Genomic DNA, 27,846 nt, shown 5'->3' on the forward strand with positions numbered 1-27,846 from the left:
TGATAAAAACTAGTTATTCGCTATTCACCCCATGCAATCGTTAAATAACTATGCTGAGTATGGTGCACTATTTAGCATCATCCTCAAAATCAGGGCCCATGTATGTGTAGCGATATTAGGAGAGAAGCATGTAGGCTGTGTTTAACTGTTACAGCCCATGAATACAGTTTGGATCGCCTGTGTTGATGGTGCACACTACATGATCGATTGGAGCTTGTAATGTAGAAATATGAATTGTAAACCTCCTCCAAAGCATTCCTGAGGTTCTTTCAAGGGACAAGACTCTAGAGTGCAGCCTATAAGACAAAGGACATCTCAAGTACTGGACAATCCTGACCCCATTCCTGCTCCTTTCCTCCAAAAGGTGTTATTCCCAATTGGTTGTGAGACAGCTGAGTGAGCCAGCCTCTCTCTCTTTTGTGTCTGACTGACAGGGAGCTACCAGCATCACCCCTATTTATTGCGGACAACTAGAGAACAAAGAAGTGCCAGGGCTCCCACAACAGTGGAGAAAGATTCAGGAAGTTGGTTCAGGGACCTGGAAGTTCTGCAAGCTGTTGGAAGGTGCACACTGACTACAGAGGAAAAGTGTGGGGGGTGCACCCAGACTTCAAGTAAAGGCTGCCTGGAACAGGAAGACTTTGAGGACTAGTGCAGAAAGAAATTAAGTTGATCATCTACAGCCTAGGAAAGGACCTACATTGATAAGCCACACAGTGAGGCCTTGTGTGTCTGGTCTCCCTGCGGTGCTCTCCAGTAAGAGGTAACTTGTTCCTGGAGGCAGTGTCTGCCTGTCGGCACAGTCATCTCCCCCTGATTGAAAGGTGACGAAAAAGACGAGGTGACCATAAACTACAGACTAGTAAAAGTAGTGCCTGTGACAGCCTGGTGCTAAAGAAAATTGAAACCAAATTGGTGCTTTTACCCGAACTGGAAGCACCTTGACAGCTTGGTGCTGAAAAACATTACAGTACCATTCAGCAGTTCTACGTCAAATCTTTGACCCAGATGTGTGCTATCTTCAGGGATAGGTGCTTCCTTTGTTTGCAAAGTGGGCTTAAGATCTGTGCCAAGTAAAATTTAATGAAGGTTTTTATCTCCAAGACAAGCATGTGTGAGTTTAACCATGCATCGTCTGAGATCGGAGGTGAAAGCCATCATCGATACCGGAGCCTCAGTCAACGTGATGGGGGTACAATAGTACAACCGCCTTCGGCCCAAACCCCAGCTGGTACGTCACATACCAAACTCTTCGCATACGGGAGCCACACCCCTTTGCCTCTCCGAGGACAGATGTCAGTACCCATACAATCTGATGACCAAGAAGTCACAACAACATGTTGATGGGCAGGCACGCAGCAGAAGACCTTGGCCTGGTGTCCTCTGCCAAGAGCGTACGAACGCACCAAATCGACGATCTGATAAGCCAAATTCCCTGACCTATTCCAAGGCCTGGGCTGTCTGAAATACCCCCATCCGCCGTGAGACTTCAAATCGACCTCTCAGTCACACCAGTGGTTCTCTGATACCGCTGCATCCCATTCCATCTTCGCTCGCTAGTGTAGAAGGAACTCAAGAGGCTTCAACAAGAAGGTGTAATAGAAAAAGTTTCAGGGCCAACCCCCTGGGGCTCACCGATGGTGATTGCAGAAAAACCCAACCTACCTGTGAAAATCCATCTATACATTGCCATGAGACTCCCCAACTGCGCCATCAAGCGTAAGCGGCACATCATACCAACCAAGGATAATATCATAGTGGACGTCGACGGCTCCCACTGGTTTTCGAACCTGGACATCAACGCCGGATTTTACCAGTTGCTACTAGCGGAGCCAAGCCGGTATATCACTGCCTTCAGCACCCGCCTGGAGTTGCGGTTTTCCCGGGCTAGAAGAAATGGCCGAAGACTTTGTACGAAAGTGCCCAGCATGCCAGTTAACGAGTACGTCAGAAAGGCTGGTGATTACTGAAGAGCCATGCACAGATCCATAGTCCAAACTAAGCCTGGATTTCGGAAGTTTCCCCGACAGAAGAACCTCTCTCATCCTGGTAGATGCCTACTCGAAGTATCCCGTTGCGGAAGTAATCAACTTTGCAGTCTTTGTCCATGAGGCTCCAGTCCTTGACAAGATGTTTGCAACCTTTGGCCTACCCGCTGAAGCACAAGAGACAACGGACCACCGATCCACGGTGCAGAAGATCTAAAACAAAGAGGAATATGCCACCGCTGCATCACCCCGCAGTAGCCAAAAGCTAACGGCGAGGTCAAAAGGTTCATGTGCACACTGAATAAAACACTTTGCATCTCCACGACCGAACAGAATGAACCCGAATGCCACCTGCAAACATTTCTGAAGAGAATATTTGGGCACACCTCAATGCACGACTGAACAAGCCCCGTGGCCCTTGATGTTCAGCAGACCCTGGATAGACTTTATCCCCACATGCCCAGGGTGGATGCCCCCACCACGTAACATCTGCAAGACCCAAGCATGCCGTGACTGGCGCAACATTCTAGCCAGTCAACGCCGAAGGGCAAAGACAAGATCACTTCTACGCGGTGATTCCATTGTTATCAAAGATCACGAACCCGGTGGAAGTTCAAAACACCATAAGAGCCCGGGATTTGGACCGTTGTCAAAAGTGATGGAACTATGGTGACAGCCAGGAAAGATCGACAAGTAGTAGCCAGAAACATCTCACGGTTCAAGAAGGTAGTAACCTCCGATTCAGGCAACAACAAAAATAATGCTGACCGGCCGGAGGGCGAAGAATGCGGCACAGCAGGGAGTGACCCTCCAAGTCAAGGTCCAGTGAGTGCTGGAGGAAACTGTCAAGATGACACGCCTGCTGACTCTCCTGCCTGTGATCTGCCCACTCGCAGTCAATCCCATCGGTACAGCCTCCGGCACAATCCTCAATCCAGCCAGCGACTCTAAGACATCGTATGTCAAGTAGCTACATGACATCCTCTGGCCAGGGGGTAAAATAAAAGGGAGGAAACCGCTGAGGGTCTCACTCAGATACTGAGACCTAGTGTGTGAGTGTCATTTGTGTCAGGTATCTAGGCAGGGGCATACCACGGTGTAGGCCCCACACAGGGGCTGCACCTTACCAGCAACAATATCCTCTTAAACCGGATGCCCAGTGTAATAAAGGTGACTTCATACAAATGTAGATTAGAAACAGGAGGTCTTTATTGAACAATCTAAGAACATCACACCCAGTGCCCTTGAAAATGCCAATATTGCACAAACTTCTAAATCATCAGGTGGATACTCTCAAAACAATGAGGCTTCGCCTTGAATTCCCAGGCAGATTATATCACTTCTCTGCAGCTTCAGATGTTGTTTTCAGTTTAGGCTTTTTGTTCCTCAATGTGTATATCATACCGCGTTAAATCAAACAAGTAAATAAACAAATGAAAATAATCCCATCCGTCACATAGAATGGATTTCTAAACAGGACCAAATTTGGTGAAGAATCCCAAAAGGTTAATTATGGAAAACGAGACCCGCTTTATTAAAAACACTGATGATTTAGACAACAGTGTAAAAGGGGAAAAATATCAGCTCCGTTAGGATTACTCTGTGAATTGGATGCTTGTAGCAAAAACATACAATAATTGTGATTACGAGTTCTAATCCAGACATAGCCACAAAATAGTTTCAAATTCGATAAATTGAGTATCATTAAATCGTATGGTTAAAAGCAGACCAATTAGGAATTCTGATTGGGCGCCATTACATTTTTTTCTAAATTCGAGTCTGCCGCTGGCCGGAGAGGTGCGTGGTCGAGGTCGGTTGGGTTCCGCACCCGCGGCTGATGTACGTTCCGAGACATTTGAAAATCCCCCCCGAGCGGCGACCTGGTTCGAAGGGAGGAAGGGGGCATGATGCATCAGGAGGAGGAGGGAGAGGAAAGGGGCGTTAGGGGCGGCATGTCAGACTCAGGGCTCGGCCGACCGGGAGAAGACAGCGAAGACGATTTACCCCATCCCTTCTACCATCTAGCCCTCCCGCCGTCGGCGCAGCTGAGCCCGCTGCCCCACCCGTTGGCCCAGAGCTCCCCCATGGCTTCCGCAAACATCGCCCGGCAGTTGGTGAGTTAACTGAACCGGGTGGGGGGGGTGTCAGACGTGAGGGTGGCTCCGACTACTGAGATTGGTCGCTGGGCACTTTTTTGTTCGGTTACTTGCGGACACTTTCTTTCGAGTTTTCGATACTCCGGGGACTTGGGCCCTTCCTCGAAGCTGGGAATTTTCGGTATCCCGTGGGAGTCCGGGGTGGGGCTGGGGTGCCGCCTCCGCAGTCAGCCGCAGACCGGGCTGCGCGCGCGTGCGTGACCCGTCCTCAGCTCTGTGGTCACCGCCACTTCATTCAGCCGAAAAGTAAAACTACTTCAGAAGGTGTGGCTCTTCTGAAAGGCGTTACTAGCTTGGAAAGCTTTACTTTTACAATATGTTGAGGGCGAAAAAACCCACAAACTTTGCCTCTCACTTTTTTTTTTTTAGGAATTGAAATAATCATAACAGTGATTCTAACTGATAGAAAATAATTAAAGACATATACGCTGGTAAAAACCATAGAGGAGAATGGCTACCACTCTAAATAAACAGGATGTTTCATTGGGAAGCTTGCATGTTGATGGAGTGTGCGTGCAGGACCTCCAAGCCAACCTTTGGGCAGCCCAAAATCAAACCCTTTTAAGACCCAGGAAACATTTATATTGTTTGCCAATTGACTGAGTGATATTTTGGGACAATAATAGTATTTTTACTCTGGGCACACATATTTAGGATTTACCCGTGTACATGCAAATACAATTGAAAGACTGTTAATCACGGAAAGGAAGTACAAAACGTTTTCTGTAATGACATTGGATATATCTTTCTATCTTTTTAACTATCTATCTCTAATGGACTTGTAATAATATTTACTTACACCAGATGAAGGCAGATTGTTAAATTATCATAATTCTGCAATGTATATATAATTCTGGAGCTGTCCACAGTTGTGGGTGCCTTTCTGCATGTCCTGGGTCATCTTATCATTGACCATAGTAACTGTGAAGATATGTTTTTGTTTTTATGGGATGCATAATGCTCATTCTGTTCAATTACATATTTAGCGATGATTCTTGAGGAACAGATACTTGTAAATCGCCCTGACAGTGGTGTTGGGATACGCAGTACTTGGGAAGTGGAGGTAAAAGCATGTATGTTTTGAGTTTATATAATTGTTGGATGTTATGATGTTGCCAGTTAAGTGACAATGGTACTGTATTGATTGTAAGAATGTAGAATACGCAAAAGTAAGTGTATACACCATGCATTGGAATGTTCACATATGCAAAGGTTCGTGAGGAATGCAGAAAGAGAATCCATCAGTACAACGTGTTTTGTTGGTCCTTTCTCAGGAGGTTCAGGGTGAGCTGTCTCTTTGCCACCTAGCCGGGTCTGGTGGCTTAGTGGACTAATGCATCCACTGCAGGGGCCTGTGTTCGACCTCATGGTTACATGTTCAAATCTCGGCGGGGGCACTCAGCCTTTTATCCATTTGAGGTCAATAAAGTGAGTACCGTTGGGTAACAATAAACATCTGTTATTCAGCGCCTTGAGACTCACGGGTGATAAGTGTGGTTTACAAACACGTGTTATGTTACTTAGCATTGCTACCCTGCTGTGCACAAGGTGGGTGCAGGCAGGTTGTCTGACATGTTTTATTATTGTGGGTGCTGGTACGTGTGTGGAATGTGTTGTACTATTGGATTTGGGTTGTACTAATCTGACAAACATATGGTTTGGTGTTGCTTTATGAGTGTACAGGAATGTCTGTTTTAATCATCTCAAATGAGATTGAGTTGTGCACGTGCAACCAGACTGATGCAGCATGCTCACGAGGTTCATTACATTAATAATAGGTGTATTACTTTACAATTAACAGCAACTAATTCTTGGAATGAAGCACAGAGATGGAAATCTGAAAAGTTGCAAAAAACGTTAACTGTGTCTATGGAGACACTTCTAAATTTGCAGAGCTTAGCAAAATATGAAGTTGAAATGTGACAAAGTTATACATTCCCTTGCAATCTGTATTTTTATCGAATTGCATTGCCACACGCCGTCCTGCAGCTGGTGGGAAGTCCTCCTGCGCGAGCTGGAGGAAAACAAACATAAGCATGCCTGCCAACTTTCAATCACCAGACATACAGCCAGCGTCATGCTCCCCATCCCCCTTTGGAATGCAAGCTCAGCAAATGTGGTCATTTCGTAAAAACATGGTCAGATATGCCTCCCAAATGACAATATTGGGATTCTCATCTTCTGTTGTGAAAGAAGTGTGGATACTTGTGTTTTTGTCCTCACGAGAGAGCGGAGGATCGTGTATTTCTATCAAAATTAAACATGTGGTGAAAATTATTTTATCTACCCAATGATAGCGTGTAGTCTATTGTGCTTTTGCCCAGATGAAGTGCGGGGCTGATTTTCTTTTACGTCCACACAAAATGAGTGAGGGCAGATGTTCCGCTGTTTTTTTTCCACATTTATAGATCGGGAAGCGACAGGATGTGCAACTCTCCCCTCTGGGCCTCGTCCGGCATCCGCAAGGGATGTGCATTGCGGGGTCAGATGTGACTGACCATTTGGCAAGCTACAGAGAGTTCAGCGCTGCTGGCAGCTCGTTCAAGCGACTCTTGTTGGCTCGTGATAAGTGACTTGCACAGTTAAAGCACAGCACTGGAAAGCAATGGACATCTTGTAAAGGATCACAAGAGCGTCTTCTCAGCCTAAACGAGGTTATCACTCTAGAAAGACTTAGCACTGACAACTTTGCCAACAACTTATCTTTGGGAATCTTGTAGTCAGTTAGTCAAAAATCTTTATTCGACCATATTCGGCATAAAAGCACATAAATAAATACAAAAATCAAATTACAGATAACACAACAGCTACACAGAAGATACTAAAATCACAATAAAAATCTTTTTCTTTACATACAATTTCCTGCGTTTCATAGCAGCAATGATCTAATTAGGAGTGAGTATCCCTACAGATTACTTGGCAGGCTAAAGATTCAATATAATATAAGCCCTCTTTATATAAGGTAGAGGTCTTTGCGCAATGGGCAAGCTGTAAAAAAACAAAAACGTTTCATGAGCGATACAAGATGCAAAATAGAAAATAGCATAAAGTGCACAGTTTGATAGGGTTGAGACAATGTCATACAAAATATGTTATTCATTAAAAATGCTAAAATCACAATAAAAATATTTTACATTGCATAAAGTTTCATAGCACCCATAATTTAATTAAATGTGGGCGTACAGATTTCTGGTGAGCTAAAGATTGAATATATTCTAGGCCCTCTTTACGTGAGGTAAAGTGCTTTTCAAAGGATAGGACTTAAAAATCGAACCCATAACAAATTATACAAGGTTCAAAATAGCATAAAGTGCACAGGTGATTGGGTTGAGACAGTTTCACCCGGACATTTCGAAAAGGAAGTGACCCAAGAGCCCTCCGACGGCAAAGCAACTAAATGGTGGATTACATTTAGTCTCAACCTTGACACATAAAACCTATGCTGTGGATTAACAATCCATGTAAAGTACGGTTCAATACTAGAAACATTTAAAATTTGCATATTATTAATAATGAGACAGGAGCCCAGAGACTTTTCAATGTTAGCCTCTTCACAAAGTGAGGCAAAACTCTTTTTCACCCTCTCCTTGGTCTGAGATCCTATATTTATGTGGGTTGAAAAGATCAATCAAACCTGGGGGGGGGCGAAGGCATTTTAAACATAAGCCAACCACGGAATGGCGTTCACGTTGTCGAGATTTAAACAATAAAAACTTCCCTAGATAGACTAGCTCTAGGGGTGCTCCTGAGTTTTACCCACAATAGCAAAGGAGCTAAATTAATAAAATCTTCCAGAACCCCAACCCCCGTTTCCAAATGCAGTTTTTTTTTTTTTTAAGCATCGTTTTTATCTTCGCTGAATTAGGGAGTTGTCTTAACTTCAGCCTCTTTTTAGAAATCTTCATTAATTCCACAACTGTCTTTCGAACTGAAGTACATAATGACAGTACGAGCGAGGGATTATCAATGGTTAATAATACAATTTCTATCTTTTTGCTAGACCAGAATCTCTTTTATTGACAAGTTTAAAGCATGTTAATCACATTTTCACATACATGATCAATCAATCAATCACGGCATTTGTATAGCGCGCTACTCACCCGGGAGGGTCTCAAGGCGCTGGGGGAGAGGGGTATGTTACTGCTCGAACAGCCAGGTCTTGAGCTGCTTCCTGAAGGAGAGATGGTCTTGGGTTCGCCGAAGATGGGTGGGGAGGGAGTTCCAAGTCTTGGCTGCCAGGTAGGAGAAGGATCTTCCTCCGGCGGTGGCTCTGCGGATGCGTAGTACGGTGGCGAGGGCGTGGCTGGTCGATCGTAGCTGGCGGGTGGGCGTGTAGAAGGTCATGCTGTCGTTGAGGTACTTGGGGCCCAGGTCGTGGAGAGCCTTGTGTGCGTGGGTGAGGAGTCTGAATGTGATTCTCTTGCTGACTGGGAGCCAGTGCAGGTTTCTCAGGTGTCCGGTGATGTGGCTGTGTCGCGGGATGTCCAGGATGAGTCGTGCGGAGGCGTTCTGGATGCGTTGGAGTCTTTTTTGAAGTTTGGCTGTGGTTCCGGCGTAGAGGGTGTTCCCGTAGTCCAGTCGGCTGGTGACGAGTGCCTGGGTGACGTTCTTCCTGGTTTCAGTGGGGATCCATCTGAAGATTTTGCGGAGCATGCGCAGGGTGTTGAAGCATGAAGATGAGACGGCGTTGACTTGTCTGGTCATCGACAGGGAGGATTCCAGGATGAAGCCCAGGTTGCGTGCGTGGTCCGTTGGTTTGGGAGTGGTGCCCAGGGCCGGGGGCCACCAGGTGTCGTCCCAGGCGGAGGGTGATGATCCCAGGATGAGGACTTCCGTCTTGTCTGAGTTTGGTTTAAGGCGGCTGTTCCTCATCCAGTCGGCGACGTCTTTCATCCCTTCGTGTAGGTTGGCTCTGGCGGTGGTGGGGTCGTTGGTGAGGGAGAGGATCAGCTGGGTGTCGTCGGCGTAGGAGATGATGTTGAGGTTGTGTTGGCGTGCGATGGCTGCGAGGGGGCTCATGTAGATGTTGAAGAGGGTTGGACTGAGTGAGGATCCTTGTGGTACTCCGCAGATGACTTCGGTGGCCTCGGATCTGAACGGAGGGAGGCGTACTCTCTGGGTTCTTCCGTCGAGGAACGAGATGATCCACTCCAGTGCTTTCTCTCGGATTCCGATGTTGCTGAGGCGCTTCACTAGGGTGCGGTGGCAGACAGTGTCGAACGCCGCAGAGAGGTCCTGGAGGATGAGGGCCGCTGTTTCCCCGTTGTCGATCAGGGTTCTGATGTCGTCGGTGGCTGCGATTAGGGCGGTCTCGGTGCTGTGGTTGGCCCGGAACCCGGACTGCGAGGGGTCGAGGGATCCGTTCGTCTCGAGGAAGGCGGCAAGCTGTCTGACGGTCTTCTCTATGACTTTGGCCGGGAAAGGAAGGAGCGAGTTGGGACTGTAGTTCTTGAGGTCAGTGGGGTCCGCCGTTGGTTTCTTCAGGAGGGCGGTCAGCTCTGCGTGCTTCCAGCTCTCCGGGAAGGTGGCGGTGTGGAAGGAGGAGTTGATGATGTCTCGGAGATGGGGTGCGATGATGGCGTCGGCTTTGTTGAAGATGTGGTGTGGGCATGGGTCGGTTGGTGATCTGGAGTGGATGGAGTTCATCGTGCGGGTGGTGTCTTCGGTGCTGATCGGGGTCCAGTTGCGGAGGGTGGTGGTGGTGGGCGTTGGTACGGTGGTAGGGTGCGTGGTCTGTGCGTCGAAGCTGTTGTGTATGTCGGCGATCTTCCGGTGGAAGAACGAGGCGAGTGAGTTGCAGAGGTCTTGCGAGGGAGTGATGTCGTTGTTTCCGGCGCTGGGGTTGGAGAACTCTTTGACGATGCTGAAGAGTTCCTTGCTGTCGTGGGCGTTGTTGTCCAGTCGTTCTTTGAGTGCCGTCTTCTTGGTGGCGCGGATCAGCTGATGGTGTTTGCGGGTGGCGTGCTTGAGGGCGGTCCTGTTGTCGGAGGTCTGGTCGAGCCGCCAGGCTTTCTCGAGGGTGCGGCAGTTCTTCTTGGATTCCTTGAGTTCGTCGGTGAACCAGGTTTTTTTTTTTTGCTGCCGGGTCTGCTGGGAGGGTTCTTTAGTGGTGCGAGGTCATCGGCGCAGGCGGTCAGCCACTTAGTGAGGTTGCTGGCTGCTTCGTTGGAGTCCGTTGTGCTTGTGGGAGTGTTCTGGTTGAGGGAGGCGGTGAGCTGCTCGGCGGTGATCTTGCTCCAGCTTCGGCGGGGAACCTGTTGCGGGTGGTGGTGGGTCGTAGTTCTTCTGAAGCTGATGAGCTTTAGGTTTATGATAACAAGTCCTAAATATGTTCTCAATACCATAGTGCCACTTTTAAAATATGTCCCAGTGTTCCAGAAGTCAAACCCATCTTGAGTGCCATCAGCGCTTTGATAAAAGAGCCCTACAGGCTGGTGCATAGCCACTTGCTTCAGTTAAAATTCGCCTTGTCTATCTTGTCAGAGTGGCTAGAATCATAAACGACAGGTGTAAAGCAGAAGTTGGTCTGAAAAATGGCAGTCTGTGCTTCATAACATTTGAGACATTTGTGCATGCACATTTGTGCATTACTAGGAAAACTGGAAAAAGTAGCACGGGTAGCTATTTTTTGAATCTAGTAACATAAAACAAGACCCCACCAAAAGAGAAAGCTCAATTATTCACATCAAGTCCTTTACATCTGATGTTTTTATGAAAGCGAAGCAGGCACAAGAGAATAGTCGTAGTTCTTCATTATTTGGCTACTGTAAATTGAAAACAAAAATTCAAAGAGATCTTTCAACTAAAAATACTTACCAGCCTGTCCCTTTTTTATCAAGATCTGATCAGCAGATATAGTTGTTGTATGTATTTACTATATGGTCATCTTTAACATCAGAATATAAAGACATCAAAAAAAATTCCCTACCGCCATTGGTAGGGCACAAACGGGATCTGTTTGTTTACTAAACACCAACTAAACTCGGATTGACAAGCTTCATTTTCAGTTTGGAGCCCAAGATTCTCTTATGATTGACAGATTCCAGCGAAAGCACATGGACATTGTAAGAATTCCTGAAATCTTAGAAAGGTGTCAATTGACAATGACCCTGATGTGCCAGCTTGTGGGGATTCCATGATGGTTCCAGCAGTAATCAAGAAACGAATTACATTTTTTGGGGAAGCTCCACGGACAACTTCGGAAGATGAAGGTTCCACACCTTGGACACAGCTTATACACTGACACCGACTGCTGCACTGCTTTGTACTTTGGCCCAACTCACATGGCCCACTTACACTATCCTATAGTGCTTTTCCTCAAACTTTCCTCATGCTCTTAGATCTAAGGGACTTGCTCACTGGAAACTATGTGACCGACTTCAACACCTTTTGAAATTAGCCCTCAAAAGCTTCTTTTTGCTTTTACTCAATATTTGTTGCCTGACGATGACTATGAAAGTGATTTGGTAGGGTTAACCTATCATGAACCTCAGCGACTTAAGGATGAAAGTTGTTGACTAAGAAATTCGTGTGATTCTGTTCCTTCACTATATACATGATTGTTCCTACAGTCTTTTTGTTGGATAATGCACCTTGTTAACTACATGAACTTAACTCTGTGATCCCTAGAGCACCCAGGATCTGCACTAATATGTATTGCATCTTACTGTATTATAATGCATTATTATCTAGTGCTTTACTCAGAATTACTCTTCTGGGCTTAGTTAGGAGTCCCTCCCATTGTTTTACTTTTTCTAAAATAAGTCTTTGAGACATTGCTTTTTGTATTTAGTGGCTTAGCTTCTGTTTGGGTTAATAGGGCTACTCCATGTGTTACATTTTAAGATTAATTCAAGCTTTCCTATAATCACATTGTTGTTTGTTGTATCTTTATCAGTATAGTACATAATAAAAATGTTGGTTCAGTTAATCTCGGCCTCAGGCAAGAGCAAACCGTTCTTGGCCCTGCTCTAGTAGAAATAGTCCAATGCAAACTGCCAGGTCAAGTCCCCTCCAGAGCGGAACACAAGCAAACCCAGACCTGTTTGTCTACACGGGCCTCCTCACTGAGGTGCAGCTGAATTTTGTTGCACAGTGAGAATGTGCTGTAGAAATAATAGTAAAGGTATTTCATTGATAACAGAACTACTAGTCTTGTAACAAATTCTGTAATCCTCCTGTATATTTTTGGGGGAATTGATTAGGTTTTGGCAGTTTCCTGAAAAACTCGGTGTGGACTAGAACATCATACCGCTGGGTTGTATAGCTAGGTTTAGTAAGGAGGATCTGTGTTATTGACAACTTGGCTATTTTAAGTATGCTACATCATTTGACACATCCATGCCATTTGCGATCTAGTAATGGCCACTGGATCCCGTATGTAGTATCTCCCTCACTAACACGAGAAGAAGTTTGGACTCTGTTAAAGACACATGGGTACATTTTAACACTGTATCCTGTCTACTGTATTCTCTAGCAGGAACATAAGAACAGTGTTACAAATAGGGTGTTTCTACACTCAACAATTGACTCACAAAGGGTGTGAAAAGTGGGATATAAAGACCAATACAACACAAAAATCCATTTAAATTGGAGGACAAAAAACCCCATAAAACATGTATATGATTTGCATTTCTATCCCTAATAGCCAGAATTTAATTTCAATGTGGACAGTTTTTGGCAGACCATTTAAAAGAAACGTGCATGCTGTAACTATGTTCTCCTTTGTGGTCGTTCCTTAAAGAGCGTCCAAATTAAGTATTTGAACAGCAGAAATTAAAAATGTGAGTCCAAAGGTAAAAAGAGCACTTCGAGATCTTAGGCACTTAAGACCTCCCAACCTAAAATCAGACTAAAAGAAAAAACATTAAGGGAGGTTTTTACAAGGAATTATATTTGCCTCCAGGTCTCAAATGGAATCTAAACCTCCACTTGAGCTGCACTTAATATTTTCTGTCAAGATCTTTTATGACCAGTTTAAGCTCTGTCAATCACATTTTGAAATACGAGGCATGTTTGTAATAGAATTTCCAGAGCGTGAAATCCCAAAACAAACTAATCTCAAGCACCAACAACCCCTGTGATGACATTGCAGCTCTAGTTGAAAGAGCCCCAAAAGCTGATGTCTGCGACCACTTTAGCCATAATCCATGTTTCTACAGTGGGAGAAGAAACTATAATAAAAGGTTTGTTGAAGAAAATGAAACCTGAATGTTGAGGTGGTCTGAAGGCAACACCCATTGCTTCATAACATGCTAAACAACAGTTTGTTTTTCCTTGTGACATAAACAAAACTCCCTCTGGAGCGAATGGTGAGAGGTTGTATTATCTAGGTCCTAAAGCTTTCACAACTGATAGACTTCTAAAAGAAATTAGGCATCACACATTAGTAGGTCAAGGATGGATCCTCCTCATCCAGCAATTTTTAAATCAAATTTAACACTACTCTGACATCCCACACTACTGAAAACTGAGCCTTAAGATTGTCTTCAGGCACATAGAACAGAAGGCCTTTTTAATCGAGAAACACTTCCCAACATGGACACCTTTAATCAAAATATGACATGAAGATATTGATCTCCATTAATTTATGATATATAACACTTTGCCATTGGCAAACGAGGGCACCTAAAATTTGATCTTCGCCAGTGAAGGAGCACAAATGGGATTAAGCTCCTGTTCTAATCATCAGCAAACCCAGATTTACCAGGTTTGCTAAGAATTTTCGAAGATTGATGTAGCCCAAGGCTTTTTGATGATTGACGGAGATTCATGAGAAAGTTCGAGGAACTATTTATGAACTGCGAAGCCAGCACATACAAATGGTACCAACTAGATTCAGAAGCAATTGAGCAGATAAAGGCAGTTACTTGCTAAAGACTGAAGACCATGGTAGTGGTTAAGAATACCGTTTGAGCCTTCTGAAAGATAGTTTACTAACAGTAACCATGCCTTGTCTATTCTAACATTCACTGTCACTTTCAGGGTCCTGGAGAATGGATATTATTGTATTACCTTGGAGTATGGGTGAAGGCAGGAGATAGGCTTGTGAGTCTCTGCCTCTAGATATGGCTTCAAACTGAAAATCCTTGGAAGTTTCCAATTGAGCTCTGAAGCAAATACATCTAACTGACAGATATCCCAGAGCCCATAGATATGTGAGAGCACTATGGCATCAAAGCATAGTCACTCATGACCCTAAAGAACATGAAAGCACGTGATTCTTTGGTTTGACCCAAAATGGTATTCAACCTTAATCCTAACTCTGTTGTCCATGCAAAAAAGCCAAACCATCTTTGGCCCGACCCGCTAGCCCTTTTAACCAGTCATGGCCTTATTTGCAAATGTTCCTGACTGCAGAAATGTTGTCCACGTGAAGGGCACACTTGGCTATCTCCTACAAGAAACTGCTAATTAGCCAGCAAGTGGCTCCTAGTAATTTATGTGCCACATTCCCTCCTGTAACACAGTCTCCTCACCTTGCCCAATCAAGATAGCTGATGGTCTGTCTCTAGCGTGATATTGGATTTTTGCCCAAAAATCGATCTTCCATTCCTGGCTTCCATGTGGAATGGCTTTATTCCAAACTGCTTCCTTGAATTTGGAGAAAGGGAAATTTAAAACCAAATAAGGATTTCCTTTCTTGGTATTGTGCAACATAAAGGTGCAAGAAAATTGCTTGGAAAGGCAATGATAGAAAGCCCACAATGTAGTCCAGTCTTGTCAAGGAAAGATGAAAGGAAGATCCAGTTTCAAACACAGCTCGAATCTCTTACTTTATCAATTTGATCTTTGAATTTGGAAGAAAATAGAGACACTTTCACTAATGACATTTGGAAACCCAGTCCTTGTGAAGGAATAAACCATCACTTTTGAAATTCTGGTTGTTGACTAAGAGTGTAAAGGACAGCATGTTCATTGGCCTATCTACATGCTGTGACGTATTCGCACTTCTACTTGGGGGGACGTCAGTCTTATAGATTGTGTGATGCCCATGTTGTGTCATACTACATCTTGTCTGCTAAACACAGTGCATAGCAATGAGCTAATTTATAGTGCTGTATTGGTACAGGTGTGACTTGTCTTTTGGTAATTATCTACTCCATTACACAAATGCAGAACGAAACAAGCATTTGCACTGCAATAGGTCTCGCAGTTGTTAAAGGTAGAGAGCTGTTGGCGTTAAAAATAACAATGTTTTTTACTTTTGTTTTTTTTCATCTGCAGTGGACTTATTATATTTGGATAGCACTATTGCCAATGGGATAAAAAAGGAAAAGTAAAAAAATTGTCATTTTCAACGCCAACAGCTGTAACTTTAACAACTGCGAGACCTATTGCATTGGAAATGCAATCGGTCTCACTTTTGTTGGAGTTGGGTATTGGCATTATAAATGCCAGCGCGCACGAGCTGCTTAAGAGGGGACCTTTTGGAATCAATCAGCTTTTTGGACAAAAACGTGCACGATTTGCATTGCTTTGTATAGCAAGGTGTGCATGTTTGGTGTTTCCCTTGCGGGAGTGAGCTTTGGCTGTTTGTAATTATCTTGCAAACAGATGGTGCCCCTGCTCGCTCCCGCAAGGGAAACGCAGTGTATCTCTACAGTCTGAGGGAAATTCGTGCTTGCTAGTGTCCATTCCTTATGTGTTCGCTGTGATTTGTGTAGACTTGCACCTCTGTTTCCAGTGCAGTGAGAGTGTATGTGTGTGGCCTATGCATTGACTTTCTGCCTTTGGTTTTGCGTGTCGGTATTCAAGCTTGCTACACTGCTGGCACTGTAGTGCGTGTGTGTCTGTTGCTGCGTCTTTGTGGGCGCGTGTGTGCCCGTACAATGGGACCGGGTCAGTCATTGTATCGCTAGTAAAACCTGACTGGGCCAGACTCTCACTGTCTGTGTCAGAACCAGGGTATTGCGGTTCGGCCTCCTAGTGTTTTACACACTCCTCAGTGTGTTATTAAACTGTTCTGACATGGACTAGAATTACGTATTTTATTCTTTTGCCAAACACCTGCAGCGTACCTCAACATCCAAGTTGATATCGAGGTAATATAGCGTATACACACTTCATGAGTGGCTGGCCAGTCCTAGTGAAGATCGATGTATAGATACTGTTTATGTTGTCGCTGCTTTATCTATTGATTTGTGCGAGGGACGCTTGCACTGAAATTCCATTCAGTACCTCTTCTGTGTATGTGGGACGCTTGTACGTCTGCTTGCCATACTCCATCTGTTCTGTGAGTTAGCGAAGTTTGTGTCCGCTCGCTGTGCTTTACCTGAGGGAAGCTTGCATTGCAGTTGGAAGTGCTCTGCTACTACCCAACCTGCACTTGCTATATTGCTATATATATAGTACAAATGGACTGTTGAGAGCGATAACTGTTCTGTACAGCTGTACATGTTTGTACTATATGTGCTGTACCGCCTTTTATGAGTCAAGCTTGCGTCACCCGTTGCTGTGTACATTGGAGCGTGGCCACAGCTCTCCGAGACGGGTGCTTTTTTAGTTTTAGCATATGAAGTCATCTTGCCCTGAGGGACAGGGGCTCTTAGGGCTTGGCTGAGCGCAGGGCGGGCAGACATTTGCCATGAGGTGTCTGTGGGGTGCTGGCGGCGAGCCTTCATGACGCTGTGTAATTACCCAAGGAAAAGACTACGGGGAGAGGGGTATAATGTCAGCTTCACCACGAGGGTGACATATTTACGTGCCACATAATTACACTCTACTCAATACAACATACATACAATACACATAATATCACTCAGTGCCACGTAATAACACACCACATAAATACACTCTACTCAATGCAATATAAATACACACCACATAACACTCAAAACCACATAATTACACCACGTAATTACACTCTACTAAATGCAACAAGCACTCCACATAATACCACTCGGTGCCACATCATTACACTCCACATAAATACTCTCCTCAATACTACACAAAAACACTCCGCATAATACAACTCAGTGCAACATAATTATATGCTACATAATTATACTGCACTCAATGCAACATACACTCCAAATAATACCAGTCACTGCCACATAATTACATGCCACATAATTACAATCTACTAAATGCAACATACACCCCACATAATACCACTCAGTGCCACGTAATAACACGCCACATAATTACACTATACTCCATGCAATATAAATACACTCCACATAACACTCAGTACCACATAATTACACACCACATAATTACACTATATGCAATGCACCATAAATACACTCCACATAATACCACTAAGTACCACATAATCACACATCACAATTACACTCTATTAAATGCAACATAAATACACTCCACATAATACCACCCAGTGCCACATAATTACACACCACATAATTATACTCTACTCAATGCAACATAAATACACTCCACATAATACCACTAAGTAACACATAATTACACACCACATAATTATACTCTATTCAATGCAACATAAATATACTACACATACCACTTAGGGCCACATAATTACACGCCACATAATTACACTCTACTCAATGCAATATAAATACACTCCACATAACACTCAGTACCACATAATTACACACCACATAATGACACTATTTGCAATGCACCATAAATACACTCCACATAATACCACTAAGTACCACATAATCACACATCACAATTACACTCTACTCAATGCAACATAAATACACGCAATATAATAACATTTAGTGCCACATAAGTACACGTCACATAATTAAATTTTATTCAATGCAACAAATCCACTCCACATATTACCACTGTACCACATAAGTACGAAAAAAAGAAAAACATTTTTTATGTTAAAATCTGTTTTTAATCAGGTTGTTCAGTTGTATATAATGTCATCTTGATTTTTATAAAAGTAACAAAAATGCTTAACACTTTTCAGTATAACTTTTCAACATAATGCACATCAGCCACAATGCTCTACAACATAGCCAAAATTTCAGGATAAACACATAAGGTCCCAAAAGTGAGACCTATTGGCTACGCCAATGCTTGTTTTACGTAGCCATGTTGCAGGGTGCAGTACTCTGTGGGCCCTCTTTTGGTCACATATGGTACTTCACCCTGCAGAAGAAATGGTAAATCCACCCTACCCATAATGCATTGCATGTAAGACAGTACCACGAGTACATTCAAATAGCTATGTCCATATATACAATTAGAAGCTTTGAAATGTGACAAAGGAATTAGTATATTAATTCTGGATTAGGTAGTGGTCTGTGTGCAGCTGATGAAGGGAAATTTATAGAAGGTCTCATATAAATGTGAGTTGTGCTAGTGAGTAAAGTAACCACTGTCAGCTTTGTTTAGAACCAAGCCTGTGTCCTACCTGAAGACCTTTAATAGTACTCTGATGCTGAGAATCAAACCTAGGGAGTAACGCATGTAACAGGTGGTGTCCTCATGGGAGGTTACAAGAAGAGACAAAGCTGTACTAAGGAGGGACTACTAAGCCTATTGACCAATCAAAAGCCAGCATTTAAAAAGGACAGGGACAGGAACCTATTAAAAAGGTGGGAGGAAAGTGGATGGAGCTTTATACCCCTATCCTGAATACAGCATCTAAGAGACAGCACAAGCACTGCCTATGCAAGACCTAAAAATGAGGATGAATCTCACTGAGCATTATCATTGGTCATCTATCGGTCATTAACAACATCATATCTTTGTCTTGCTTCTGTTTTATTTTTATTGATCTTTTCAAGAAAGTTATGGGGCACCATTCCCACTGCACACAACTTTCAATTGTGTGGGGAGGAGGGAGCATGGGTAAAACAGCAACAACTGTTAATTACCTAAGACATTCCCATTGGCGTTGCCTGCATATGGACACCATATGTATATTCTGCATTGTCGTACAGTTTACACCACTTCACTTGCGCCTCTTAGGTCTTTGAAGATCCTGGAGTTCATTTATTCCTTTATTTATCCAAACTTTGTTTATTGTTTTACTATTTAACAGTGACCAAGACGCATGTAAGAAATTTGTGTGATACTTGTGGTATTATTACAGTACAGTAGCAAACTTTACATAATGTGCACCTACAGGGCAGTGAGAAGGACTGTCCTAACATGAACACTTTTTTTTATCATACAAAGCATTCATCATCGACCCTTAACACACTAGGTATCAAATCTGTTTTCCATCTCTGTTGAAGCCTCTTAAAGGAGGAGTCTTCCTCTCTGGACATAATCTAAGCTGAAACTGGTTTCTGCCAATCCTTGTCCTAGCACATCCAGTAAGCATGATGTACCCTTCCAGATCATAGCGATTTTGCCAATGCCAGTAGTGGATGTAAACAGTGGAGATGGGCCTTTTTATTATTTTCTTTATCAGAAGAATTATGATTACAAAATCAGCCAGCCGAGCACTTTTGACAGAAAATGGATGTTTGCTACCCATCTCAATGAGAGCAACAATACATGCAGCAGCATACTTCGTGTTAGATCTCAGGAAATGTGACTACATTTCCCCTGCCTTGCTAACTCTCCAACGGTGTCCCATTGAGGTGCGGGCCCAATTCAAAACTGCTTGCATTACCCACAAGGTACTGCACTCCTCTTTACCCTCCTATCTAAACGAGAAACTGAACATCTCTGGAGCAAATAGGGGTTCCAGAAATGCTCAATCCCTGCTCCTGGAACACCTCCACTTTCAGCCGAGAATGCTACATGAGCCACTCATTCTCTAGTAGTGCTACAAGAATTTGGAACTCCCTGCATCACTCCCTCTGCCTAACCACCTGCCCAGTCACCTTCAAAAAGCTCCTTCTATTTGACCGACGCCTTGGTTAATCACCCTCAACCATTCTTAAGTACTCTCACCACCAGGATCAGATTTACCTTTGTAATGTGATCCCCCCCCCCATCTAAATGAATAGTTTAACTGTGTATGACCTTTGACCAACTGCTGTAATTCTCATGTGGTAACTCCTGCACCCATCTTCCGTTGTAAACGTCCTAGTTTAATTACTGTAACTGGAACCCGCTGTACCCATGTATCCTGCTACTGTTGTGAAGCGCTCTGAGACCTTCGGGCCATGTCTGCAAGAGATATACAATTGCAAAAATACAAAATCCAAATGTTACTCAAGTCCTCAGAAGGGTGACAGAGTGAGCGACTCTGAACATGTGGCCATTCAGTCAGACACCAATCCCTTAAGTGGATGCATTCGTCCTTTAGATTACCAACATTACTAGCTTGAAGTTACTCATTCACTGTGGGTTCTGTGGGAACACTGACTTTCCTGAAAGGCTTTTCACTACAGAGAAGTATTCATTTCTAGCAGAATTGACCCTCATGACCAAAGAAACATAAATCCCAGGTTAGACTTTCACATAGGAAAAACCCTGGTTTCTATATGTATTTCACATGCTTCATTATATTCATCTGGTAACTGATGCTCGCTACAGTTGTCTCTTTCACAGTTATGTAATTCTCTGATTCAGGTGCAGCATACTGATACCCCTTCATTGCATCCTCCAGTACATGTACAACACTACAACCACTGGTCTCTGACAACATGCCCCCTTGATGCAAAAATGTAACATTTATGTTTCCAACATGTATTTTCACCACCATGTGTATTAAATGAATAAAACTGCCCAATGCTCTCCTGTCACTAGGTCGGCCACCCTTGTAAACCAAAATACTCACCCAAAATGATATCTGTGGCACTTTCAAACTTTTAAGTACGCTCTTCAACCCAACCTTATTGATTGTGAACTTAGTTGTGCATTTTGTGTGGAGAATGCCATTTGGAATGTTTGTGAATACTCACAATGTCCATACAATATGTTTGTTGTCAACATGTCCTATAGCCACTCCAACCCACTCCTCTCCGAACACTCCATTTTCTCCACTTCTTTTTCAGACCTACGATTGCAAAAAAGTTGAATCTGCTGTCTCAGATATCAGCAGAGCTTGAATCTTTTATTCAAGATCTTCTAGTTCTGGTGTCAAATTACTTTCTTTGCACCTATATGAAACGTAAGTATTCATGTAGTTGGAAATCTGGCTTGGTGTGAGGCAGAGCTTGAATTTTATTGTACAGATACTGAGTGGGCATAAAAAATAAACCACTGCCAGGCTTGGGTGAGAGATTTTCCTGTTTGAGGAGCGGGCAGGCTATACAGTGGTCAAGTTTGAAAAGTGAATGTGGTTACTTGCGTTACTTTCTAGTAAAAACAAGCATTGGCATAGCCAATACGTCTCGCCTTTGGGACCTTATATGTATTTAGTTATGCGGCACAATATTCTTACTGCAACAACATTAACTGTAGCATGACTAAACACTTATAAGGTCCCAACGGCGAGACCTTTTGGCAATGCCAATGCTTGTTTTCTTTTTGTAACTTAACCATGCTGCTGCTCTACAACATGGCTGAAAGTCATTGGCAAAGCCAAGAGCGCTAACATAGACGAGACCTGTTGGCTTTGCCAGTGCTTTTCTTTTTAAACTTTATCCAATTTCAAAACACGGGCCTATGTGTTTTCTCCCCGTGGCCGCATTGCTCAATAAACACAACGTCAACAGCTCAGTGTCCCCCAAGCCTCTGCCGCTCTCATCTAATGGTCAACACAAGAATCTTACAACGAGGAAGAGTTTGTCTTCCCACCACCACAGTACCACGGAACTTACTGCGTGTACTGTCCAGCAGGCAGACACCTACTCTACCCGTGCGACCTCCAGACTGCTGACTGCGCTGCTCAGAAGTCCTAACATGCTATGATGCTATCAGTCTGTGGTGATCTGTTTCTCTGTTACGGCAGCAACATCTTCCTGTTCTCAGACTTGTCTACTTGCGAGACAAATGAGTTTGGATCTCCTGCCGCCTTGATCATCTCTTCAAATCTCAGGCGCTTTATCGTACACATCTGTAAGGTGCGACATCCAGTGTTACCTGTTTAAAATACATGTCAGCAGCGTGGTCGCTGTCTCTTTAAGGAGAGAGCTCTAGAAGGAAGCACAAAGGGGAGGGGAAGCAGGGATCAGGGAGGGAATGAAAACAATGCCATGCTGCCTGCTGCCCACTTGTGAGAAAGTGGCTCTATATATACTGGACTAGAAGGAAGTACAGTGTGTATAGTCCACCAACCCCAGAGGTTTAACAGAGGTTAAAGTCCGAACTGGCCTTACTCTCCAAAGTGGTAGCTTGGTCGAGTAGTAAGGCAGTACCAGAGGACAGTGTAAAGCACTTGTTGTACACACTCAGTCAGCAAAAGGTTTCACACACTCAAAGACTGAACTCCAGGCCAATTGTTTTTATATCCACAGATATAGTTGTTTTATTTTTAGAACCAACAGTTATCAAAAGATAATTTTCAAGGTACGAGTACTCTCATGTAAATACTTTGCAGAGGAGCAATACGTTTGTACACACAATAATTACAGGGTAGCTAATCAGCAATACAGTTCTGAAACACACTCTAGCATTGGGCTCAATGGGTTTTTCATAGGAAAGTACAGTTGATTACTTTATGGATTACTTTGGTAGTTGCAGGACTAGATCTTAGATTCAGTCCTGGGGTCTAAGCTGACCCCAGATTAGCAAAAATGTTTTCGTTACTGTGATGAATTTTCCTGAATATAAAGCTGTTTTAAAAGTTCACACTTAGAAACTTTTCAAGATGATTCTGACAATGTTATCCAATGGGAGGAAATTTAGGTTACAGGTAAAGTACGATCGTGTTACTTTTGAACCCATCACTGGTCTCCTTGGGCCAGCACTGGGGGCTTAACTCAAACAGGTAGGTAATTGCGTTTCAGTATTTCGTACGATTTTTAAATAATATTTGCAGTTTTCAAAAGTAGACACTTAGAAGAAATTTCATAGAAAAGCAGACAATTGATTCCTTTTTTTTTTAAACAAATATTTGAGATTTTTCACTTTTTTTTTTTTTACATCATGGTTACCCCCCCCCCCCCCCCCCCCTGTAACCCCTCCTCCCGGTACAGGTAACATTTTGAAATTTGAAAATTAGTAGTACAAGAATAGAAAATTATAAAGAAAAATAGGAAAATACAGGCTTCGAAGAATAAAGAGAATAAACAAATGGAAATGCATTGTTACATTCCTAAAGCACTCGATATATCTCAACCAAATTGAGCTATGCTGGGCTCAATAGCCATAATCTAACAGGGTCCCAAATTTTTAATCCCTTTATTTTTTTCTTGATACCTTTCCGGCTATAAATGGCAATTTCAAGATTATATGTAGCTAAGAAGCGCATCCGCCACTGTTGAAATGTGGGTGGATATTGATCCAGCCATGCGGAAGTTAAACAGATTCTTAAGACTGCCATAGCAATATATATGAGTCCCTGCATGGCAATAGGTCTAGTAACTTTATCTACCCCTAACATGATTTCTGCTGAGCTGATCTCTATATTGACTGAGTATTTCCGATAGGAAGTTAGAGACTTCTCGTTTAACATTATCTAAAGTATGACATGTAGCCAACATATGTATCAGATCGGCTTTAGGTCTATTGCATCTGGGGCAGAGAGTCCCCTTCCCCTCCCCCCATTTTGAAATCTTTTCGGGTGTATAATAAAGATCGAAAAGTTTTGTAGAACTGAGCTTGTAGCTTGGTGGACATTAGAATAGAGCTGGATAATTCGAGTGCTTTGTGTGCTAGGTCCTCTGTGATATTAATCCTATTTTGCCAAATATTTGCATGTTTATCAATATCGTCTGGTAGTACAGCGATTAGGTCTTTATAAATGTCTCCAATTTTTACCCTGGCCGAACTGACCACAGTGTTAATAGTGGGGATTTTCTTAAAGCAACCATTGGGTCCCCCCTTTTTGAGAATAAAATCTCTTGATTGTAAAAACTTAAAGAAATCATGCGAATTCATCCCATATTTATTTTTTAGCGATTCAAATGAACAAAAACCAGTTGAATCGTAAAATGAGCCGAGTTGTGAGATTCCTAAACTAACCCATCGCCGCATACAGGAATCCAAAAAAAAATCAGGCAGATTGGTATTGTTTCCTATCGCCAGATGTTTCCGAACCATGTTCCAAACTGTATAGATTCCCTTAAGTGTTTTAAATCTTTCTTTTTTTAGATGGCATTCCTAGGGTAGTTTCCAAAGGTGGTTATTGGCATTATTACCCAAAATTAGTTCCTGTGGAGTTGGAGTCGAACAAATGGACGTTGAGTCTTGTTTGGGGATTAACAGTAAACAACTGTATTTGATGGTTATAGCCCACCAATAGAATTTGAAATTAGGGAGGGCTAGGCCACCTCTATCCCTTGAGTGTGTGATATGTTTATAGGCTCTTCGTGTTTTTCCATAGCCCCAAACGAAGCGAGATAGCATATTGTCTATTTCCTTAAAGACTGATAGATCAAAGTTAAGACAGATTGCCCGGAAGAGGTACAAAAATTTGGGCAGAAAAACCATTTTAATGAGATTGCATCTTCCGATTATTGTTAAATGCAGGTTGTGAAGTCTCAATAAGGTTTTATTTGTCTGTTTCACTAAAGGGTCTAGGTTCAGGGCCACTAGTTTATTCAGATCGGAAGTGATATTAATGCCGAGATATAATGCATTATCAGTAACTGTTGCATCATCAACACTGATGTTGTTATTTATTACAATCTGGGTTTTAGTTTGATTTAATTTGTATCCCGAAATCTCCCCGAACTTTTTAGCTTCTTCCTCCATTATCCTTGCTGTTGTAATTGGATCAGATGTAACAATCACAATATCATCCGCGAAGGCTAGAGTTTTAGTTTCATCATTTAATGTCTTAATGGGTAGTATGGACGGATTCTTTTCTAGCCTTGCGATAAAGGGATCGATGTAGATGGCGAAGAGTAGGGGAGAACAAGGACACCCTTGTCTTGTACCTCTAGTCACTTTGATGCTGTCCGATGTGACCCCATTGATCATAACGACCGCTTCGGGGGCAATATACATTTTCTGTACTGCTTGAATAAAATGTTCCCCGATCGCACACTTTGCCATGACCGACCATAGATATTGCCAGGAGACCCTGTCAAATGCTTTTTCAGCATCTAATAAAATTAGCCCCATAGGGTCTCCTGCTACCTCGGCAATATCAAGGAGAGTTATCACCCTCTGGACGTGATCTGTGGTTGATCTTCCAGGGACGAACCCGTGTTTTCTGATAGATACATCTGCCGTGTGGATTCCTCACCTTGTGAATATCCCCCTTGCGCCAGCAACGTTCGGAAATTGTCTTCGTAGTACGCCGACGTGGGCGACGTCACAGGAGCACGGCATCGCGCGCGACTCAGTCTGACGTCACCGACCCCATATCAGGCCCACGCCGGCGTGATGACGTCAGTTCCCTTTTTTCCGCGTCTTCGACGCTAACGGTTTTCGGGATCTTCTGCGATACTTAGTATCTATATTTTATTTAATTGTCACTGTTTCTCTTTTACGACTTAATTCTTCACCGAAGATGTCGTTGAGGAAAACAGGCTTTAAGCAGTGTAGGTCTTTTGCCCGCATGATGTCTAACACTGACCTACATAAGGATTGTTTGTGGTGTCTTGGTTCGGATCACGACGTTAAAAACTGCAGTTCCTGTTTTAAAATGAACCCAAAGGCGCTTCGGGAGCGTGAAGCTAAACTACTTTTGGCGAAGGTAAAACAGGATACTGGGAGATATTCGAGATCGACGTCGAGACGATCGAAGTCGAAGCAAAGGTCTCGATCGAAGTCGAGATCGGCGTCGAGATCTGGAGAGGAGTCGAGATCTAAAGCGAAGTCAAGATCCAGAGAAAGATCTAGGTCTAGATCTAAGTCGGCTTCAGGTCATGCTTCGAGCTCCTCGAAGAGAAAGCATAAGAGGAGGAAGCACAGTTCAAGACATCATTCAGGGAAGGAATCCTCTGACTCGAAGAAAAAGTCTCACAAACACCGTAAGGACTTTGTCTCTCCTTCGCCTGTCTTGTCAATCGAAGGTTCTCCGACTCCGGAACCAGAACCGAATCCGGTATCCTCACATCCTTCGGAACATGAAGAGGAAGAGGAGGTGATTCCTCAGACTCCGGCTCCAATGGAGACTCCTGCAGACCCAGAAGGTCAGAGTGAGAATGTGTCGGAACGACCTCCGTTGGAACATCCGGTAGGTCCATACCCTCCATTTCCTGGTCCTGGTCAGGATCCCTCGCATTTTCTCAATGCAATGTTTGGAGTATATTCCAGGGCGATGTACCCCGCTGGAGCGCCTGTTGGTCCCATGGGTCCATTATCGTACAATCTGGGCATTCCTCAGTCGTACGCCCCAGCTCCATTTATGCCTTTTATGCCGGCGCCTCTTCCACCTTGGCTCGGTACGGCTCCACCGAGGTCTTCGACTCCGCATACGGCTTCGCCGACTCCGGATCGACCTCGTAGTCGAGATCGAGGTACCACGCCTGTCCATGATTCTCATCCTACTGCTCCGGCTCCTCGATCGACGTCGGAACCGGCTCCGTCGGAGTCGTTACCGAATCCGTCGACTTCGATTGGAGTGGTCGAGACGAAGAGCTCAGCGTCTTCTCGAACAAAGGGATGATGAAAGTTCTGATGTGGAGGAAGGCGAACTTCCTGATCATGATGATGATTTCGATGAACTTCGGGATGCTAGTGGTCTGGAACTCTCTCCCGAGTGGGGTCTACCTTCGGCTTCGGATGCTCTGTCTAGGGATGTGGCTCCCTATCACGTGGTTATTAGGAAGGCTGCTGATCTTCTCAACTTGAAGCTGCCCACAGTTGAGTACAAGCCCAACATCCTTACTGAAGTCTTGCACTCTCCCTCTTCAATTGTGGAACCTACACTGCCATTTACTGATGCCTTGACGGATCCAATTAAAGAGGTTTGGAAGAGGCCATTATCTGCTCCTGCAGTTTCGAGAGCTATTGCAGGACGCTATAGGGTGGCTCCTGATGACCCTGCATTCCTTTCTTCACATCCATCTCCAGAAAGTCTTGTGGTACAGGCGGCTTGCTCTAATAGGGCTGCAGGCTCTTTCCCTCAAGTGCCAGCTGACAAAGAATCAAAGAAATTAGATCAGTCTGCGAAGAAGACTTTCTCTTCTGGGAGTATGGCTCTTAAGTCAACAAATGCTACTTGCCTTTTAGGAAGGTATGTGCATGCACTAATGGACTCAGTGAAGCAATTGTCACCTAAACTTCCTGAGGAGGATAGGAAAAACTTTAATGAGGTGATCTCTGACACTCAAGCTGCTGCGCGCATGGTCATTCAGAGCGGCATGGACACTGTGGATTCTGTTGCCAGAATTATGGGTTCCTCTATTGCGACCAGGAGGGCCGCATGGTTAAAGTCCTCGGATTTCTCTGCGGATGTGCAGTCTACATTGCTGGACTTACCTTTTGAAGGAACTGGCCTTTTTGGTAAAAAGGCTGATGTAGCCTTGGAAAGGTTTAAGGACAGCCGTGCCACTGCAAGATCTTTGGGTCTCCAGATGAGAGGGTCGACGACTAGAAAATTCAGAGGATTTGGTAGATCTTCTTTTTGTCCCTTCAAGCAAGGTCAACAGCAGCAGCAGCAGAACCCTCTATATAAGTCCTATAGAGGTAGACAGAAGGGACGTGGACGTCAAGTCTCCTCTTCCTCCACTTCCTCCAATAATGCCCAACCCCCACCCGCATCAGCAAAGCAGCCCTAGATCCACCATTCTGGATCATGT

At 43.8% G+C, this 27,846-nt stretch overlaps 1 protein-coding gene across 2 annotated transcripts in view; it reads left to right on the plus strand.

Moving 5' to 3' along the window:
* Positions 1-3,804: 3,804 nt before the first annotated feature.
* SEPTIN10 (septin 10) overlaps positions 3,805-27,846 on the plus strand; it is a 379,629-nt gene continuing 355,587 nt past the window's right edge. For both annotated transcript variants that reach the window (XM_078658118.1, XM_078658119.1), the window contains exon 1: positions 3,805-4,102. In XM_078658118.1, coding sequence (XP_078514244.1) covers positions 3,893-4,102 — 210 coding nt within the window. In that variant the 5' untranslated portion in view covers positions 3,805-3,892. The remainder of the gene's footprint in view (positions 4,103-27,846) is intronic.

Source organism: Lissotriton helveticus, chromosome 8 (assembly GCF_964261635.1).
Source record: "Lissotriton helveticus chromosome 8, aLisHel1.1, whole genome shotgun sequence".
In the NCBI taxonomy this organism is placed as follows: domain Eukaryota; kingdom Metazoa; phylum Chordata; class Amphibia; order Caudata; family Salamandridae; genus Lissotriton; species Lissotriton helveticus.